Here is a 19,810-nt window from a genome sequence, read left to right on the forward strand (position 1 = left end):
CTATAAATACCTCAAGTGAATTTTCCTGAAGCATGACATTTCACACACAGAAAAAGCATTTTTATGGATGAACATTTTATATTTTTACAGACACAAATCTTTCATTACGAGTACAAACCTTATTACAAATGGACTTCAGAAACAAATCTAGCATCATAGTAGGGAACAGCTGTCTTCCAACGCAGCTGCGTCGCTGGATACGCTGTACCTTATTATTCAAGAATGTCTTAGTCGCTACAGTGAGTTAATCTAGATTTTCTGTATTGTATGACCCATTCCTTCAGTGACATTGTCAGCGTGAGTATGTTCATAACTTAGCATGTAGCTAAAAGCACAGAAGTGACCAAACGTTGCCTCAGAGATCTACTTGGATCGCTGTCAGGTAAATAAAGTTGATGTCTACAATGAAGGCTTCTTACTAGGAAAATGCTGAATAAAATCACCTCAGAATGAAAGTAATGAAATTGAAATGGATAATGTTATTCATTTCTCTGAACCCAAACGGTCAGGGAAGATTTTCATTTTTACAGTCTGACTTCGATCCTGACCAGATTTTTTTTAACCTGGGATTGAACCAAAATGATTTTGCTAGAATCTTTGGTATAGGTCAGAATTGTCAGACAGACAGAAAGACAGACAGACAGAACAACTTTATTAATCCCCCAAGGGCAATTTAGTTAAAAGCAGTTCTCCAACATGTGACATAAGACAACAAACACAGTAAAACCACAATGTTGAAAATGTTTTAAGGACACATAAACAAATACGCGAGTTAATAAAAATACAATTAAAGTTTAAAACATAGGATAGGAACACGTACCTTCTTCACTCGGGTGTGTTCTCTTTGATTTAAGAGCTTTACATTTGCGATCAAAGATTTGGAGTACCTGTTAGGTTTTTCTTGCTGGAGTAATGTAACTGCTACCTGAAGGCATCTTTAGAAAACTGGAAGACAGGGCGTGTTTATGTGTTAAAATGATGTTTTTAAACGCAGATAAGGCTGCAAATATAACTCTGGATTCTGAATCTCTGACAACACCTTCAGCAATTTGAGCAGCAAAAATGAAGCCAAGAGGGGGCGGCCATTTTGACTCATGACTACAGAAGGAAACAATAAACTAAAACAGTCTTTGACAGCAGACTGCATACTTTTATTGTTAGTATAAAGCTGGACTTCTGGTGTTGATGTGACATTTTCTCTTTTGAAACCAGCCTCTAGAGGTCATTAAAGACACTGCAATATCTGGTACAATCCAGCCTAATGGGACAATTCAGATAATATTGCATAACATAACATTATAAAACAAACTATGACCAACAATCTTGGGTGATTTAACTGTATAGGGTTTGCATGCAGGAGCTGGGTTCGATTCCTAGGGTTGTCCACTGATCCCACCCAGATTAGGTCCTTAGTCAAGACCCTTGACGCTGCTGCCTAACTGGGTCCCTGTGCCCCTCAAGTACAGGGTTGTGTCAGGAAGGACATCCGGCATAAAAACTCTGCCAAATCACTGATGTGAAACAGTTTTTTTTTTGTTTGTTTTGTTTTGTTTTTTTTGTTTATGAAGAAGTTGATGGTAATTTGTATACGTCCAGTTGCAAAAGTTCCCAGTATGTTTAAAGTTTGGCCTATATTGACTGTCAAGTTTACTTAAATTCTAGTGTTAGAAAGTATTTTGGAGCCAGGTTCCGGTTATGGTCACTTTGCTGGGTTTTTTTTTTCTAGAAAGATTTAGAAGAAGTACGTGACACACTTATCTTAATCAGGGAGCTCTGAATGTTGTTTACTCCCAACAATCTATTGAACACAAACTGAGCGAGACTGTTGAGTAATGCAGTGAGAGAAGATCCATCGCAACTCTTAACGGGTTACTGTAACGTCACAACCACACAGCAGCATTTACTAGACCACTGCAGTAAACATAGGCTGTGATCTCAGTCAAAATGTAACGTGCAATCAGCAGGAGGCCAGCTAATCTGTAATTGAAACATCTACAGGTTGGAAAAGGAAGTCACTATGGGACGTGTCTGATTGGATGATGACGTTTGTCCATCATTTCAACTGAGAGTTATTTGACCTGAAGTGATGGACTGGATATCCAAACAGTGGTGTCCCATAGGACCTACCTTTCCAGTTTCTCAGTGTGTTTCATTTTTTTTCTAACATTTCTTTTTTTTTCTTGATGTTACTTTTCAAAAGGTTTTTTTTTTTTGACAATTTGCGCAGTGATTTGTTGTTGTGATTTGCCCCTCTGAGCCACTGTAATTACAGGCATGACAATTATTCAGGCAGATCTTATAGAGTTTCATTGTTTTTTTTTTTTTTAATTAAAAAATAAATTAGAAGGTGTCTATTTATCAGCCCAACAAGTTGTTGCAAAGTTTGTGTTCTCTTTTCAAAGAATCTCCATGATTTATTTAAAATTGTGAAACTGTTAATTAATATCGGATCCTGATTGGTCCAGAAGAGCATTATTTGCAGTAATTGCATTTATTATCAGAAGCCTGTTGATGGGTAAAAGACAAGCTATGAGTTGTCTGAACCTCTTTCTGTTGCAGAACAAATGATAGAACATAATAAGATGTCATCGTGCAAATGTTGTTTGAGAAATGATGTTCAGCCGGTGTCCATTTTTCTATTTCCTGCCGGCTCTCGTCTCATGATTATGTGCTGTGAAACTGGCCGTGGAGATGGAATGTGACATGCTATGAAGATTTGCTTAATTTAGCTAAATAAATGAGATTTTACAAGCACTCTCTTGCCAATGTTTATTATTGTCAAACAGCGAGCTAGGGAGAGTGTTGAGGGTATTTCAAACAGCAAACATGGGACTGGTTGCACAGCTGCTCGGGTTCCATCCTCTTCAGTGCAGTGTTTAGTGCATTTATATCATGAAAATTGTCTCTGCTGTATGAAGATATACATTAGAGCATTTGATGGAATCGCATCAAAAGGACCAAAAATCATCCTTTTCTTTGTTAATATCTGTAAAGAGTGGTTTTATTTTGTTTGATTTGATCATGTTTTGTATATTTTGGGACCACATTTTAAACTCGATTTACTTCAGTTTTACTGTCAGTTCATTTCACATTAGAGTAGATAGAGAATAACTTCATTGTGTAACCAGCTCCCATTTGGTGAACTGACTTCCTTTCTATTTTTACAGTGCTCTTTAAATCAAAAGCCAAAGGATTGTGTTGTTTTTTTCACTTCAAGACCTACCTGTGTTTTAACTGATAAGTCATTTTACACAAAGCCACAAATCCTCCAAACCAAAAAATGAACTGCTAATTTAAGGGATGGACTAGTTTTCTGTCATTTAAAACAGAATCACTGCAAGCTGTCTGGATCAACCAGTTACACTCAAAGAAATGATCCATTGGATGGACTCAATTTAATTAAGGGCAGGTTTTCCATCCAACAAATATGTGTAGTCTGAACTCAAATTGTACAAGTTTATTCAATGTAAAGAATTTGAGTTAGTCCAATCAACCTATTCTTAGTTACTGCACTCATAAAATGTTTCATTGGATGGACTCAATTTAATTAAGGGCAGGTTTTCCATCCAATAAATATGTGTAGTGTGAACTCAAATTGTACACGTTTATGCAATGTAATGAATTTGAGTTAGTCCAACCAACCAATGTATAGTTACTGTAAATGGAAAAAATTGCATTTAATAAACATAAATGATTTATGTTAGTTCATCTCAAAATAAAGTCATTTAATTGATTTAAATTATTTACTTCGTCTTATGAGAAGTGTTTTGATTTCAACCAACTCAACTGAATTCAATTCAGTGGAAGTGAAAATGTTACAATAATGACATCAAATAAAAATTGATTTGATTAACTCAATTTTATTTATATTCAAGTACAGCAAAACAACATTATTTAGTCTCTGAAATGCAGTTCTGAAAAATACAATTACATGTTCAAGGAAACCCTTTCAAAAGTGTGCCAACATACAATTGACTTTAGATATAAAATTAATATTTCAAAATAAAAGAAAAATAGAAGCACTTCTGAAGAATGAAAATATGTAAAAATAAACTGAGGATAAAACTCAGTCTCCACAATATATGAAGATGCATACCCTGACAGTTTAAAAATCAATTTGTAATATATACACTTTTTTTTTCAAATATAAAATGTGGACTTTAAACTAAAACCAGTTTTTTTTCTACAAGATTTTAAGCAGATCTTGAAAAAGGGAAATAAAAAAGGAGAAAAAGAAATTGCAAAAACTATAGGATTTGTAGGAATTCAAAAGACCTCAAAGCCAATTACCACAATTTAGTTTGGTAGAAAAGGAGTTCTTCTAATGTGTCTAATGTGTGTTCCTGAGGTCTTGGACACCTTCAATTCCAACAGCAACATCCAATCCCATTTCTTCTGAGATGGCTGACCGTAGCTGGAATGCTTTCTGCGATGTCGTTTTCAGTGGAAGAGGTCTGAAACACAACAAATAACTATTAAAAACAAAAAAATCTACAGGTGGCTCCATTTTTGTTTTACTTCTCCAAAAGCAAAAGTGACCACAATCCCTAAACATTCAAACCTGGTCATTATAAAGTGACCTCCAGTGTCAGGTTCTTATGAGTACCTTCAGATGATCCAGACATGATGCATTCTTAAGAATAAGACATAGGTTTGAACCAATTGATTACAGTGTCTCATCAAACAACATTTTGGTGTGAAATGGTCTGTTTCAAGCTGGGTAATAAAGAAAGATAAACTTACAAAATATTCCTTGAAGAAAGAGTCTGGATCTTCAGTCAAGTAGATCGCCAAACCTTTGGGAACATGCTCCTCCTTGTGTCAATGTCGTCACACTAATGCAAAAACAAAAATACATTTGTCCAAATGTGAGTATGGGAAAATGTGTTTTGCATTTAGGAAAAAAAAGAAGAGGAAAGTCACTAGTGTTGGACTGAGAGTTGGGACTTTGAATGTTGGAACTATGACAGGAAAGGGTAGAGAGTTAGTGGACATGATGCAGAGGAGAAAGGTAGACATACTGTGTGTCCAGGAGACCAGGTGGAAAGGTAGCAAGGCTAGAAGTTTAGGAGCAGGGTTCAAGTTGTTCTATCATGGTGGAGATGGGAAGAGAAATGGAGTAGGAGTTATCCTAAAGGAGGAGTTTGTTAGGAGTGTTGTGGAGGTAAAAAGAGTGTCAGATAGAGTGATGAGTCTGAAGATAGAAATGGAGGGTGTGATGTTCAATGTTGTTAGTGGGTATGCCCCACAGGTAGGATGTGAGCTGGAAGAGAAGGAGAAGTTCTGGTTGGATCTTGATGAAGTGATGATGAGCATCCCTGGAAATGAGAGAGTTGTCATTGGTGCAGATTTCAATGGTCATGTTGGTGCAGGAAACCGAGGTGATGAGGAGGTGATGGGCAGGTTTGGTATCCAGGAGAGGAATGTAGAAGGACAGATGGTGGTTGATTTTGCAAAAAAGATGGAAATGGCGATAGTGAATACATTCTTTGAGAAGAGACAGGAACATAGAGTGACCTATAAGAGTGGAGGTAGAAGCACACAGATAGACTACATCTTGTGTAGACGGTGTAATCTGAAGGAGATCAGTGACTGTAAAGTAGTGGTTGGTGAGAGTGTTTCCAGACAGCACAGGATGGTGGTGTGTAGAATGACTCTGGTGGTGAAGAAGATGAAGAAAGAGAGGGCAAAGGCAGAGAAGAGGACAAACTGATAGAAGCTGAAAAAAGAGGATTGTTGCATGACTTTTAACCCTCTTGCTCTCTTATGGGGTCCAGATGACCCCATTGTATATTGATGTGTGACCCCTACCATGACAAAAGTGGACAGGATTTTATGTCTGCCACAGACACCAGAGAAGATAAAAATCCTAGAAAAAAATGTTCAGCGCGTTGTCTTGTAGGGTTCAGATGAGCCTGCTTTTAATGTAAACATGCCCAGGATAGCACAAGGGTTAAGATGACTGCCCACTAAATGCCCATGAGTCTCTCTATAATACTTGAATAACAAATACCTGCTAGATGACTCCAAACTGCATGCTTTGCAAGTCCAGACATCAACCTGAACAAGGCGAAAAAGCACACAACTATTGCTTAAACAAATTTACATAATACTGATTATCAACTGCTAAGAGCAAACTTCATATTTACTTACTATTACAAGGAGGTTGCCACAGATAACTCCTGGTAACAGTGATGATCACTCTGAAAAATATGTAGACAAATACATTAGATGAGCAATAAACTTACCAGAATACTTGGTCATCAGAAGTGTCAAAATTGCATATGACGAAATTTAAAAATATCAATTATATTTACATTAACAGGGAAAAAAACAAGGCTGAATTTGTCAAATACAGTATATGATATAATTCAGAAGGTATAAAACATACAATGTATACTTCAATACATACTTTTAATTGCATGACATTACATCATATTTAACCAAAACATCATGATCTAAAGAAGGAATTAGAGGTAGAACAAAATAAAATGTATCAATGTCAATATTGGGCAGGAAAGGGGGTTATTGCTAATGATAATGGGTCACTCAAACTTGAACGCACATAACATACATCCAAGTAATGCAGCAATGTGCATCTTGGCCACGGGGTTACATGTGGTCAATATGAATTTCCATCAATTCTTTGTTCTTGGTCGCATTTAAAAACGTGCGAATAACAGCAATTTTTTGTGGGTTTTCAGCTTTTAGATGACTTTTGGGCTGGAAAACCGTCACTACCTGGCAACCCCGGACACTGCTATTTTGCATCATGGCGCCTCTTTTGTTATTGTTTTTTTGGCGAACCCTCTCAAAGTACATAAACAGATCAATCTCTTCCTCGTGTAAACGAGATCTTCTTTCTAAACCTTACCGACTCAAAAGCAGCATTCCGTACGGTTCGAAATATGGTAACAGCAGCCACGGTTATCAAGCTAGTTAAGGTAGACTTTCTTTAAAACGAGAAACACGAGCCGGTTTTACTATTGCCATACAGTTTTACGTAAAACCGCGCAACTTCGCGGACTGCGCCGAAGTGATGCTACTAATAGAAACACGAGGAAACCCGAAAATCAAAGGATACTTACCAGGAATTAGTTCTATTTTCAAACCCGAAGTCCGACGTGCAGCTTCTGATAGTGCGGGAAGGAGACATGGAGGAAGGGAGAGACCGTTGAACCACATGCGCATGCGCACGGGGAGGCGGACAAAATAAAACTGAATAATTTTGAGTTAATGGATCAGAGGCTCTTTGCTATCAAATAACTTTAGTTAACATGAATGAGATATAAATAATTTTCTGATTAACTACTGAATTTGAGCAAAATGAATTAAATCTTAATGTGTCACCTTTAAGAGGGGCTTGAATCATTTTTTTGAGTGTAGCTAAAACACTTTTTAATTTATTCTCTGAAAAATGAAAATGGTAATAAAACATGTCAGACATAAAATCCTGTTTTACCTCCAACAAGGTGACCACAAAGAGCTCCAGGTAAAAAAAAGAAAAATATTTTGGTGTTGTTTTTTAAATTTTAAAGGAGCATATGCATATTTTTACAAAGTTTGTGATTTAAGTAACATGGAAATACATCTTTCCTTATTTTTACAGCTTAATTGTTGAAATTGGGTTTGTTTGTTTGTTTCAAGACACAAACATTTCTCCCAGAAAAACTTTTCTGAACCCCCAGAAACAAGAGATTAAAGAGGACAGGGTTATATGTGCGTTAAAATGGGCTTGTAATAAAAAAAAAAAAAAACAATGAGGAGTTTGTTTGAGTGTTTAATGAGACCAAGGCCAGCAGCCTCAACACTAATCTGCAAAACAGAAAAATAAGCGACAAAATCTTTCACAATTAAATCTTTTTTTCTCTTAAATATTAAGAGATCGATCCACTTCAAAACTTCACTAAAGCAAACATTCTCCCCCCCAAAAAGGCAGGCCTGAGAAAATGGGATCTACTAGCATGTCTTTGTCTTCTAGGATCAGAGCTTGTCTTCAAAGCTGCAGAGATAAGCGGTCCTGAAGGACTCAGCAGACTCCTGACAGCGGCAGATGACTGATTCTTAACAACTGGGGAGAACCATGCTGGCCCGGTCCATTATCTGCTGCACAGGTTTAATGACAGCTTTCCTGAGCTGCTGCTGCAGATCTTAAAGGAGATCCAATCAGACAACTTCATCTGCTGGAGATGATACTGTAGCACCTCATCCATACATGTGATGTTCCACTGAAGGTTATCAGCTTATAGATAATGAAACGGCTGACAGTTTAGGAACTTATTGACAGGAGCAGAGACTGGTGGGATCAGCGTATATGTTTTTGTGGACATGGGGGTGAGAGGGGCTTTCTCCAGCTTTCTCACTGCTTGTTTTAGCGCATTTGCATGAAAACAGAGCCGCAATCAGCTGCGGGAGAGCTACTACTGTAAAGCCTTTGATCTCCATGCCTTGTGTTTCTGGGTCATTGGCGCCGGCAGACAGCCGTGGGGCGCGTCAGGACGAAACCCAACAGGACGAAAGGGTCCACCAAAAGCAGGAAATAAAACAGGAAGAATGGAAATATAGGTTTGCTGCGTAAAGGACGATGAGTGCAGCAGAAAGGGCTCCAAAGTTTGCGTTTATGCACAGAAATGCGCTCATTTTCACACATTTTCCTTTATAGGCAACTCCAGATGACAAAAAACAAAAGTAAATCTGGATCAAGTTAGAAAAGGTATTTGTATGTGTATTCTATTCAGTAAACATAATCAGGTAATACTTCTTGAAAACGAAACAATGAGGGTTCACATGCGCAAAGTAAAAATAGAAACGATAAATGCTGCAGAAAGGACTCCAAAGTTTGGTTTGTGGACAGAAACGCGCTCATTTTCACGGATTTGTTTACCTTTTTCCTTTTTCTTGATGACTATCAAGTTAGAAAAAGGTATTTGGATATGTATTTTTTAGTAAAACTCATTAGCCTACTCACTTCTTCACATCCAGCCTATACCTTTATTGGAAACAAAAAGGTTTTTCTTTTCTGTCAGACTGAAAACTTGTCTTTCAGAAGAACGAGACGTTTTCCCCGTGCAGCCGTGAACGCTCTGCACCTTCAAACAGAACCCCCCACCACCTCTGCAGGACATCAGCTGTTTTACACCCCACCCCCCACTGGTTTCAGTGTTGCCGACAAATGCATGAGCTTCTGAAGGCCCCGCAGACTCGGAGGCGCCAGGTCTTCGCACATTCACAGGATATGTGAAGACTTCAGTAACGAGCCATTATCCCCTAATCATCGGCATCGATCAGGCGTTTAACCAGAGCCCTGCATATGTAAATGCAGCGGGGCCTTATAAAAGCTGGCCCTGAGCCGACAGGCGCTGCAGCAGCGCGCACTCTACGGCTTTTGGAGGAGATCCAGCAGGACCGCAAACATGGTCAAATACTTTTCAGCAGACTGGCTGGCCCAGAGCCACCACAGCACCACGGGGACGCAGCAGAGCGAAGCGGGCACGGCCTCTGCGCGCACGCACAGACCTCACATCCCCTGCATGGTTCAGCCGTTCGCGCCGGTTTATGGCAAAGGTTACCTGCAGCCAAAATCAAATGCATCAAACCCCACAGAGAAAGGAGAGTTCGGGAAACATCCGGATTCCAGCCTGTCACCTTTGCGTCCAGAAAACTGCCCCTCACCTCGTAAGGGTTTTTCTTTTTTATTTCGAAGCTAATGCTTGGTTACAGTTTCTCTCTAACCCGTTTGTCTTCCTACAGTGTCAGAAGTCAGCGGCTATTCTTCCGGCTATGACAGCGAAGCAGCAGAGTGTCTGTCTGTGGAGGACCGAAGCGGCGTGGACAAAGACGCACCACAGCGGCGAGTGCGCACAAAGTTTACACCAAAACAGATCCTCAAGCTGGAAAAGGTCTTCAGCAAACACAGATATTTAGACGCTGGGGAAAGAGTGAAGACAGCGCGGAAGCTCAACCTCACAGAAACGCAGGTGAGAGGACGTTTTCCACGCAAACGTGACAATGGTGTAAAGCAGCAGGAGATTCGCCCTGTGTTGCGCAAAACTCTGAGCGCTGATGCTTGTGTTCCACAGGTGAGGACATGGTTTCAGAACAGGAGGATGAAGCTGAAACGAGAGGTTCAGGACCACTTTGCTCCCCAGATGCCGGTGTTGAACTTCCGGGCCCTCCCTCAGGTGCAGTACCTGTCCGTGGACGCGCAGAGACAGCACACGGCGGCCGTTCGGGCCTTCTATGCGCCCCCGCAGCTGGTCCTCCAGCAGCAGATGACCACCAGCCGCGCGCCCCATGTCCTCATTCACCACCAACATTTCTTCTAAAGTGACTTTTGTGAGCCAAACACTTAAACCAGAGTGCAATCCAGAATTCGAAGTCCTTTTTTATTTGATTACGACTTTGTAAATAATAAAATTCTATTTATGATCGAATAAAATTTTATCCTATGCAGCAATGTGTTGTTTCTTTGATGATCTAATCAGGATTACGGGATTAGTTTTACTTGAATGGATCATCCCGCCTTTGATCCTAATGGGATCGAAGGCACGAGGGGAGCAGAAAGAACTGATAAAGGTTCATACCACCTGACATGTCACCGCGCTTGTGTAACATCATCATATGAAGAAGTCAACAAAGATTTAAAACTGAAATGAAACTCCTGGGCATCACGGAGACCCTTCTCTGTCCCTCTGCACTTCAAAGGCTAACGACAAACAAAGATCACGGTTTACAATCTGTCCTAATTAGGCCTCTCATTGATGAGTTTCCTCTCAGCATGGGGACTCATGGCTCCAGAGAGTCTGGGATTCAGTGGTCTTTGCTCAGTAAGTTATTCGGCGAGTCTGTTGAAGTGTTAATAAAAGATTTTCATCTTTAGGTTTGGACAATAGATATCAAGATTTATTGATTGGAGGAGACAGAGAATGCGTCATCAAATGACCGATCCAAACAGGTCAACAGAAAATCAAACTGAGCTTTCCCTTTTTTCTGGTTTGTGGCTATTCAAAGTGAACAAAATGAAGTATGGGGCCCCAGGGGGCTAACACTTAAAGTCACTTCAGTCAGAAAGAGTTGGAAGCTGGTAAACTGGGTCGAGCTGATGGGGTTTTGGATAGTGGTGAGTTCAGGGACGGATGAGTTATGTAGATATTTTCAAGGCAGGGATGCCAGGTAGCTGATACTCAGACTCACAGGCGCCAGAGCGTCGGGGGCGCATGTCACAGAAGTGGGAAAAAGTCCAGGTTCGCCTCTATTGAGCTCCATTACAGCGATCATCACGTGTGTGTCTTTCCGCCGAGGTGCCTTCATATGCAAATGCTGACGTGTGTCTCATCCATACAGAAGACACTCCCGCTCAGAAACCGCAGCTTTGTTGTGCAGCGGGGTGATAGTTTGGTTAACTCCTCTGGAGATGAGCTTCCTGAAGGTTATTGTCTCAGAGCGCGGCATTTCAGTCAACAAATCCCTCTGAAACTCAGGAATTCACCACGAAATCAAGCAGCCAATACTTCCCAACCAGTTCAAACAGAAACGCTGATAAACTTTGTCTTTTGAGCAGATATCGATGGCCACTTGCGCATTGATTTGGGGTAAATACATTTAGATTGACTGTTTTTCTCCTTTCTTTCTTTTTGCAGAGAGTTGCAGTGAATTAAAAATGCGTCAGAAAGCGAGCAGCAGCGGAGCGCGAGGGTTGGGTTCACCTCCACAGATCAGAGAAAAGGAAAGCTCTTTCCAGGGAAACAGAGGGAAAGACGCTTCAGATGAGATGAGTCTGTCTGCTGTCCGAAACTCACCAACACTGCAGCCAGCAACAGGCTGTCTGCTCTTTGGCTTAGATTTAAAGTTAACTTTTCCACCTCAAGTCAGTCTTTGACCCACGTGCGCTTCCCGCAAAGCGAAACGTGGATTGAGAAGAGAAAGAAGAAGGGAGGTTGAGGACACGCAGCAGCAGCTCTGTGACGGTGCCAGCGCGTCTGCTGCCGTCCCTTCTGATTCAGCACCCTGTCCTGAGTGGACAGCTCCCGCCATCTGCGGCCCCTCCCGCCCTGCAGCCCTCCACACGCGTCTCCTCTTCAGACTGTCACGTTTTTCTCTACAAACGACAGGCAGCAACGTTAGGAAGCACTTGATGAAATGATTATGAACAATGCTGTAGATGGGATTTGTGTTATTTAACTGCACAAAGTCAAACTATAGTGGAGATTGATCTTCTTCCGTGTCTGATTGACTCATCCTTAACGGTTTTGTCTTTCAACTGGCGCTTGAATCCAGCCATGATATTGAAAGACAGATTTATATTAAAAATTATTCTAGCAATAGTTTAAGAAAGGAGGTTGCTGTTTAATTCTAAAAACCAATGAAGCACAAATTGCTTTGGGACCCTGGAAGCAGATTTTCCTGTGTCTGAATGGAGGGGGTGTGAAAACCTCACTCCTGCTGCTTCAGCAGTACTTTGACTTCACCTCAGAACTTGAACTTTTTTCTAAAACTCATAAAAGTAAAAACTGAGGCTGTGACTTACTCCTTTACCTGCATCCTGCAGGAGGGGCTGACCCGCCCCTGATTTACATCTTCAAAGGAACTTCAAAAGGAATGTAACTGGAGGATCACTGAGATCCATCATGCTTGATTGTGTGCTGACTGAACAATTCACACTTCCTTGAAGCAGGCAGAGACGGCGCCCTGATGTCTGGGCCGAGTGCAAACTGTCTCACCTCGGAGTCATTAGTTGACGGCTGCTAAAAAGGTTTCATCAGGAGGTTCCATGCTCTGCTCATTTCCTCTGTTTGGGTTTGACAGTCGTGACTGTGAGCACTAAACAGAGATAATCAGATTCCAAGATTCAGTAGGAGGCAAATTTGTGAAAGATCTTGATCTTGGCTTTGCTACACATCATACATTTATGAGGTTTCTGTCTGCAGTAATCCCTGCTGGTGCTAATAGGCCCTGGAGTATCAATAAATGATCCACAGTGAGGGGATAAAGAGTGGCTGAGTGAATGACAACGAGATTAAACTGATCTCTTTTAAATCAGGTGAGCTGTGTGTGAATGGTGAAGGGTCAGTAAACCTGCAGCAGGAAAACTGCATACAGACTACGTTTCACATTTAAGACAACACATTATGAGTAAAAACACATCTTTTTGCCCCAAATGTTTTCATTTACATCTCCTTTATTAGTCATTTCCAGGAATCACTGTCTGGACATGTTTAGCACGTTTGTTCTGCAGCCAAACTGCTGACAATTCACTTTTTAACAGCTGTGACTATTAATTATTGAGACACAAGTTAGAAGTGAGAAATACAAAAAAGGAGGTTAAAAATTAACCTAGTTCACTCAATGTTTTAAACTACAAAAAGGCAATCAATGTAATTTGATGTGGTGAAAGTCCAACATCATTTTAAATCATTAAGACATGGAAGAAAAAAAACTATCAAAATAAACAGAAGAGCAGAAAAATTGTAAAGGAAAACGGATGTTTGAAAAATCATCAATAAATGTCCTGCTTTTTGTTAAATTTAGGTTTATTTTAGTTTAACTTTAGACTGAAAACTACATTTAAGTCTCATCAAATATCAAAACGTTTATTTTACTGCTTTCCAAAAGAAATTGTGTTTTAAAGAACCTTTTTTTTAAACAAAATTAGGTGACATTTTTTTAGTTTAAAGTTCCTGTCTTTGATGTACTCTGAATCACTCAGGTTTTGGGTTCATTCCTCATCTAAGCTGACTTTACGACTGAATTAAATTTTTTATTCTTCACAATTTAAATCTAGACTTCACAAAAGGACACACATTCATCACTGTTAGCTACTGTTTTTAGATCTAATTTGATTTATATTTTTATTAGGAGATGCAATAGCTCCAGTCATGAACATCATTTGTTTGGATCTATTAAACAGTAAATATTAATTTTCTGTTTTATTCAGCAAATTAAGACTAACTTATAAGTAATAATTTCTTATTAACCCTTTATAGGCATTCTTTAAGACATATAAAAAGCTTTATTCATAAAATTCAATGACAGTATTCAAGAAAAACAACTTTTTATTAATGAAAATGTCAGAGGCATAGCAAAATGTGTACTTCAGTGTTTGCGAGATAAAATGGATTGAATTAAAAAAAGGAATCACTGATTTACTACAAAGGGAAAAAAAATCACCTTTGTGTTTTATTCTGTACTTGTTCCTCTGGTGTTAGCAGGTCAGCTGCTCACATGCTGGTCCGCCCTGAGGAAAACCTCTGCAGCCCCATTTTCCCATGCCTTATGCCTCTTTAAAGTTACATCTCAAAGAAGTATATGCATAGGAAAAAGGAACAGCGAGTGCAATGACCGCTGCTGCTGCTGCCGCCGCCGCCGCTGTGGCTCCAGCTGCACGCTGGAATCTGCAGGCTGTAAATGAAAAAAAAGGATCACAGCACCATAAATGTCTCTGTTTGTTTAATTTTGTAAAATAAAAAAAAATCCAGTGCATTGAAGTCTTCTGGTTACAACTGTAGAAACACATGATTAGTTCATAAAACTGTTGTTTAAACTAAATGAACTGGTTTGCAAAAGTCACGGAGACGACTCACCTGTCTGCATCCAGATCCAGCTCTCCTGGGAACGCCGCTCCTGCTCAGCATTTATCCCTCCAAAGAGACCTTGAAGATGTTTAGCAAAGACATAGTAGCTGTTGTCTGTGCTTACTCAGCATTCATCCCGGTTATCCTTGAGTTTCCAGCCACTCTGTACACCTGTGCAGAAGCTTTTGGAGAACGAGCAAAGACTGCTTTTCTTTGCTACATTGATGCAAAAACCTGGGATTCCTTTGCACAGCTCTCAGCCTTTTTACGTCCAAATCCTCCTGGTCAACTTTAAAGCAGTTACAGTTATTATCTCCTATCTGACACAATGCAGACGTCAGAAGCAGCAAACCGAAGAAGCGAGATATTCAGAACGGCTTGTTCCTGCTGGTGGAAAAGTTTCTTATCTGTTCAGGGTTTTTCTTTTTTTTCCTTCTGTTGCCTCTCATTCTTCCAAACGAGAGGCCCCCACGCTCAAGGTCTCCAGACAAGGACTCTGAAGCACACACATTCACAGTCTGTGTGGTGTGGAGTGGGAATGTTGAAGTGTGTCAAGGCCAGTGCAGGCAGCTGAAGATGAAACTTTGCTCTTCTCTGTGAACTCTCTGCATCTCTGAGGCCAGCGGTTGAACATGGCAGATCTGATCAAGAAATCTTACCGCCAGGAGAATTCCTGTCTTTCTTAGGTCAACTCAAACACATGAGCCCATAAAACAAGGTTTCACTTGGAAGGATGGAGCTTCAAGAACAATCTAAAAGCTGATTCATTGAGGTGTTCGATACAAAATAAAAAGATTATTCTTTTAGAAAGGAATAGATGAGCTCAGGCCAGGATAATACAGACTACCACTGTTCCATAAACGCACGGTCACTTCTCTGCTACTTTCTTCCGGAACATGCTTTTGAAAAAATAGACTCAGGTCATCTGAAAAAGCTCATATCAGAAAAGATTTGACGTGATGCTAATTCCAACAAAGAGATGGCACACAGTATGCAGTAGATCACAGCTAAAAGTCCCATAATAACTCAGTTTATTTCAGAGCCTCAGGGATGATTACATTTATTTGGTTTTGTCTTCAAAATCCACCTTAAGCGTGTAGTTCTGTTTAAAGCAATTAGACGCAGTGTCTCAGAAATTCCAGGTTTGGTAGCCACAGCTCTGGTTCATGGTTCTGGTTCCATGGTTTACAGATTGTAAAGTTCTGTGTATGAGTTAACCAAGGGCCTCTAAAATGTCTGGATTGAATAACATTTACTAATAATATTAAGTGAAGGTGAATCAGTTTACCAAATAAGCAGTAGATGGTTGCTGACAGGAACAAATCTTTTCAGTCCAATGTAAAAGCATCTCACTTTAAAGCTGAAATAGTTGTAAAACATCTTTTTCTTCTCATCTTTGTGGTTCCATTGTGTCATGCTTGAGTATTTTTTAGAAAAGGTTAGATTTGTGGTGATTTGGCGACCTTGATTCTCCAAAAATAGATTTCCATGTGATTATCATATGACAAATTTATTTTGGAAAATATAATTCTGGTCTGATTTTACAATTATTATGGTTTAGAAGTAATGAGAATTGAAGTGTTTATAACAGGATATATTTGGGTAGAAAAGTATTCAAATGTATTAGCTAAGAAAGCTTTTTTTTAAACAATCAATTACATGCTTATTCAAAGACATACTATTTCCAATAAATATATTAAATATAGTTAAACTAAATTAAATTAAACTGAATACTGAAATGCTAAATGTTACTGTTTAATTTAGTCTTAACTCTTAGTCTGGGGCTTTTTTGAAAGCATTCTTTACTACTCTACATTTTGCTGTAATAATTTATTTTTGTGGCAATCCTTGATATCCATCCTTTAAGTCCACACCAGTTTTCTTTTTTTTTATAGATATCTTCAATATATTTCTCATAAATTCCACATTGAAACTGAGACTGTCCCACAAACTAATTTCAAAGCAGTAGTCATTTTTGTACTGCAAAAATCCCCCAAATTGAGAGGAAACAGATTTTTATAGCGGAGTGGGGCGGCTGTGTTGCAGTGGTAGGATGGTCGACTCCTGATCGGAAGATCGCAGGTTCAATTCCCGCCTTGCCCGTCCATGTATCGAAGTGTTCTTGGGCAAGACGAAGAACCCCACATTACCTCAGGTTCAGGTTGGTGCCACTGTTCAGCAGTGGAGCCACCGTCAGTGTATAAATGGTTCTGTGAATTCAAAGCAATTTTGGCCTTCGAGGAAGGTAGAAAAACGCTATAAAAGTATACGGCATGTATCATTTAAAAGTGAAATGACAAAAAAAAAATATCTTAAAGAATATCTTAAAATATACAAAGTGTCCCAAATATGAATTTAAACCAAAGATTTCTAAGCTAAGAAAAGTTTCTGAAACCTTCACATTCAGTTTTGAATGAAAAATAATGGACGGGTCGGTGTCATTCCTTCATTATGAACAGCCAATGAGACCGGCAAATGGACCTGTGAGTTCTAGGACCACTAAGGATTAAAAGCAGGACAGATTATTTTAAGAAATCTTACCAAACAAATTCTTCTATTCCACTGCTATGGCTTCCTTATGTAACAGGAGGAAAACATCTTGTATTCTGTGGTTTTCATTTTTTTAGGACATTTTTTCCTGCTGTAACTTTAAAAAAAAAAAAAAATTCACATTATTTGGAAATCTCATATGATTCACGGTGTATGTTTTATACACAACTTTAAAAAAGACTCATAAAAAAGCAAGTAAGTGAGCTGTTCTGACACTCATTTCTATGATGTCTCAGGAGAACTGGCTTATAAATGGGAGCACTTTAACATGCAGTGTTTCCAATTCACTTCCTTTTTCCTGCTGAGAGCTTCATGTGAGTGGAGTGAATTTGTGGAGTTCAGCACAAGTGTTTCAGTCTTCAGAAAAGAAAAAAAGCTGTTTTTTCATCTGAGAGCAGCTGGCATGGAGCAGGAGTGAGTTCTCTCTGCACGTGTCAGAGGCAGAATGCACCTCAGTGTGTTCTTGAATCACTACGCAGTAACACCTGTAGTCATCTTTGGGCTCATTTGTGAATCTGTCATGTTCATTAGCAGCTAACAGGGTAGATGCACTCCACAATTAAAATATTAGACTCAAATAAAACTCTGCTCTGCCACCTTTTTGTCGGAGCTAAAATAATATTAACAGTTCTCCAGACAGAATCTAATAAAAGCCAGACTGTGGGGGTGTTTCTTTTGTTTGCCCAGCATCAGTAAAAAACTCTAATATTTAGAAGTAATTATCTTTGGCAAATATGATTAGAATTCTTGTGAGGACAGTCATTTGGAAAAGGAATAGGCTGTTTAATTTTAAAAAAGGACTTCTTAATTTTTTCATTATACTAGTGAAGTCATTTCATTATTTCTGCCTATTCTTTAACTGAAAGAAGGTAGTTCAGTGCATTTTTTTATTATATAAAATGTTTTTTTTCTTTTACTAGTGATGGGAGTGTTAATAGCAAGATAGTGTCACAAACAGGCAGACAGCTGGTTCCACATGCAGCAGGTTTATTAGTTCAGACAGGAATGAAGCACAGCTATAAGTCCACAAAGATAAATCAGGGTCAGACAGGCAGAGGTCAATCACAAGCATGCGGTCATCCAAGAAGAGAGTAGAGCTGTCACAGTCTAGGTGAGGGTCAGGACAGGTAGCAAGCAGTCAGAGATGAAGCAGGTCAGAGACAGAAGATCAGGTCTAGAATGAAACGCTCAGTAATGCAGGCAGGTTGGTACAAACAATACTTCACACCGAGTCAGGCTCTGTGCAGTGCTTAAGTATCTTGTGGATGACTGGCAGCTGTGGATGAGAGTCAGCTGAGCAGCCCTCAGTGAGTGTGCGCTGGGGTTGCTGGGAGATGTAGTGTTTCAGTACTCTGGAGGAGGTTCCCATCGGTGACCACAGGGGGAGATAGAGCGCTGACTCCTGACACGTATCACAGTATTACGGTTTTGATTCCCGCACATCACTAAATTTACACATTTACTAAAGTATTATTTACTGATTATTACATTTTAAAATAAAAATGATTGTGTCATTTCTAGAAATTTTTGATGAGTTACTCCAGTGTTTTGTGCCAACCCCCCCCCCCCGGTCCTGATACTGAACTGCTCCATCAGTTGTGTGACCAGAGGAGGAGCAGTGAGCTCTGCGTGTCACTTTTAGCAAAAACACAGCACACACGGCATGAGTAGATGATTTAAAAAAAGGGTTTTGTATTTTGAACTTCGAACATTAAAGTTGTTACCTGGTCAGTTTTTAATGTTTTGTTTTTTTTTTATCTTTTGGAGGACTGGGGTAAAAAATAATATACTTGAGAAAAAAGAAATGGTAATTGGTATCGGAACTTGGTATTTAATATTTTATATAAAAAGTAGTCTAATTGGTATTTTATAACATTTTAAAAGTATACTACCACTTATCACTGTCTTTCACTGTAATTTTGACTGAATTTAGACACAACAGAGATATCTATGCTAAAATCGTTTGAGCGCCAAACATGAACTACCTGTTAGTTTTCATTTGCTGAAAGGCTAACTAAGTCAATTTTAATGTTTTAATGTTAAAAGTTTCATGATAGGATCAGAGAATCTGGAATTAAGATTGTTACTTGCAGAATATCTTCAAGGTTTAGAGAGAAGGTCCTAGTTTATCGCAAGAGGATAAAAGAAGGTCAAAGCGCTGTAAGATAACAAGAAATAAAACACCACTATCTTAAATTTCTGCTTGTAGGAACAAACAAGAGCAGGTGAGAAGCAGACAAACGCAACTCGAGCATCACGTGTCAGAGAACAGGGAAGTCACAATCTAGTTAAAAAAAAGCTATTTAAAATATGGAACTATATTGAATGAACAGTGTTATCTGGCCTGGCAGATTCTCCTTTGACACTTGATTGGAAAGATCCAGACGTTTCCTGAAAGAATGAAACGATGTTACCCTTCTGCTCACTATAAATAACTGTCATGTCCATTCATGTACTTCAATGAAGAAGCATCCAAGCACAGGAGATCTTTACATTTCTCTGCTGCGCAGACAATCACAGCCAATAATAATCATCTTTCAGGCTAACATGGATAAACCTGTAGTGCTTGAGTCAAATTACCTGAATTGCAAACAGCAGAGTCTTCTCCAACAGCACAAACTCAAATATTCTCAGGTCCTTCAGTGCAGAAACATCTGACAGTGAAGGCCTGGGCGGAGGAGGAACCAGAA

At 39.4% G+C, this 19,810-nt stretch overlaps 1 protein-coding gene and 2 long non-coding RNA genes across 4 annotated transcripts; 1 reads left to right on the plus strand and 2 right to left on the minus strand.

Annotated features, from left to right (window-relative positions):
* Positions 1 to 3,840: 3,840 nt before the first annotated feature.
* On the minus strand, positions 3,841 to 8,134 carry LOC112162236. Of its 2 annotated transcripts, XR_002922035.2 has the most exons (5): positions 7,089 to 8,134; positions 6,154 to 6,203; positions 6,014 to 6,060; positions 4,744 to 4,835; positions 3,841 to 4,454 (listed from the first exon to the last, which is right to left on the minus strand). It is a non-coding gene; the product is annotated as an uncharacterized LOC112162236 (long non-coding RNA). The 2 variants fall into 2 exon arrangements; XR_002922034.2 differs by having other exon boundaries at positions 3,841 to 4,835; positions 7,089 to 8,131.
* Positions 8,135 to 9,181: 1,047 nt separating this feature from the next.
* Positions 9,182 to 10,449, plus strand: LOC112161439 (homeobox protein vent1). Its single transcript, XM_024296533.2, has 3 exons — positions 9,182 to 9,675; positions 9,751 to 9,977; positions 10,080 to 10,449. Exons 1-3 carry the CDS (start codon positions 9,414 to 9,416, stop codon positions 10,323 to 10,325), a joined length of 735 nt encoding a protein of 244 aa, XP_024152301.1. The 5' UTR covers positions 9,182 to 9,413; the 3' UTR covers positions 10,326 to 10,449.
* Positions 10,450 to 10,874: 425 nt separating this feature from the next.
* On the minus strand, positions 10,875 to 12,815 carry LOC118599727. Its single transcript, XR_004949207.1, has 2 exons — positions 12,720 to 12,815; positions 10,875 to 12,097 (listed from the first exon to the last, which is right to left on the minus strand). It is a non-coding gene; the product is annotated as an uncharacterized LOC118599727 (long non-coding RNA).
* Positions 12,816 to 19,810: the final 6,995 nt, after the last annotated feature.

Source organism: Oryzias melastigma, linkage group LG15 (genome assembly GCF_002922805.2).
Source record: "Oryzias melastigma strain HK-1 linkage group LG15, ASM292280v2, whole genome shotgun sequence".
Taxonomy (NCBI): Eukaryota; Metazoa; Chordata; class Actinopteri; order Beloniformes; family Adrianichthyidae; genus Oryzias; species Oryzias melastigma.

Excerpts from the sequence above, each read along its gene's own strand:
- LOC112161439 (XM_024296533.2), top strand. The coding sequence starts at position 9,414 with ATGGTCAAATACTTTTCAGCAGACTGGCTGGCCCAGAGCCACCACAGC. Across the intron at positions 9,676-9,750 it reads AGAAAACTGCCCCTCACCTC|TGTCAGAAGTCAGCGGCTAT; the intron begins GTAAGGGTTTTT and ends GTCTTCCTACAG. Across the intron at positions 9,978-10,079 it reads TCAACCTCACAGAAACGCAG|GTGAGGACATGGTTTCAGAA; the intron begins GTGAGAGGACGT and ends TGTGTTCCACAG.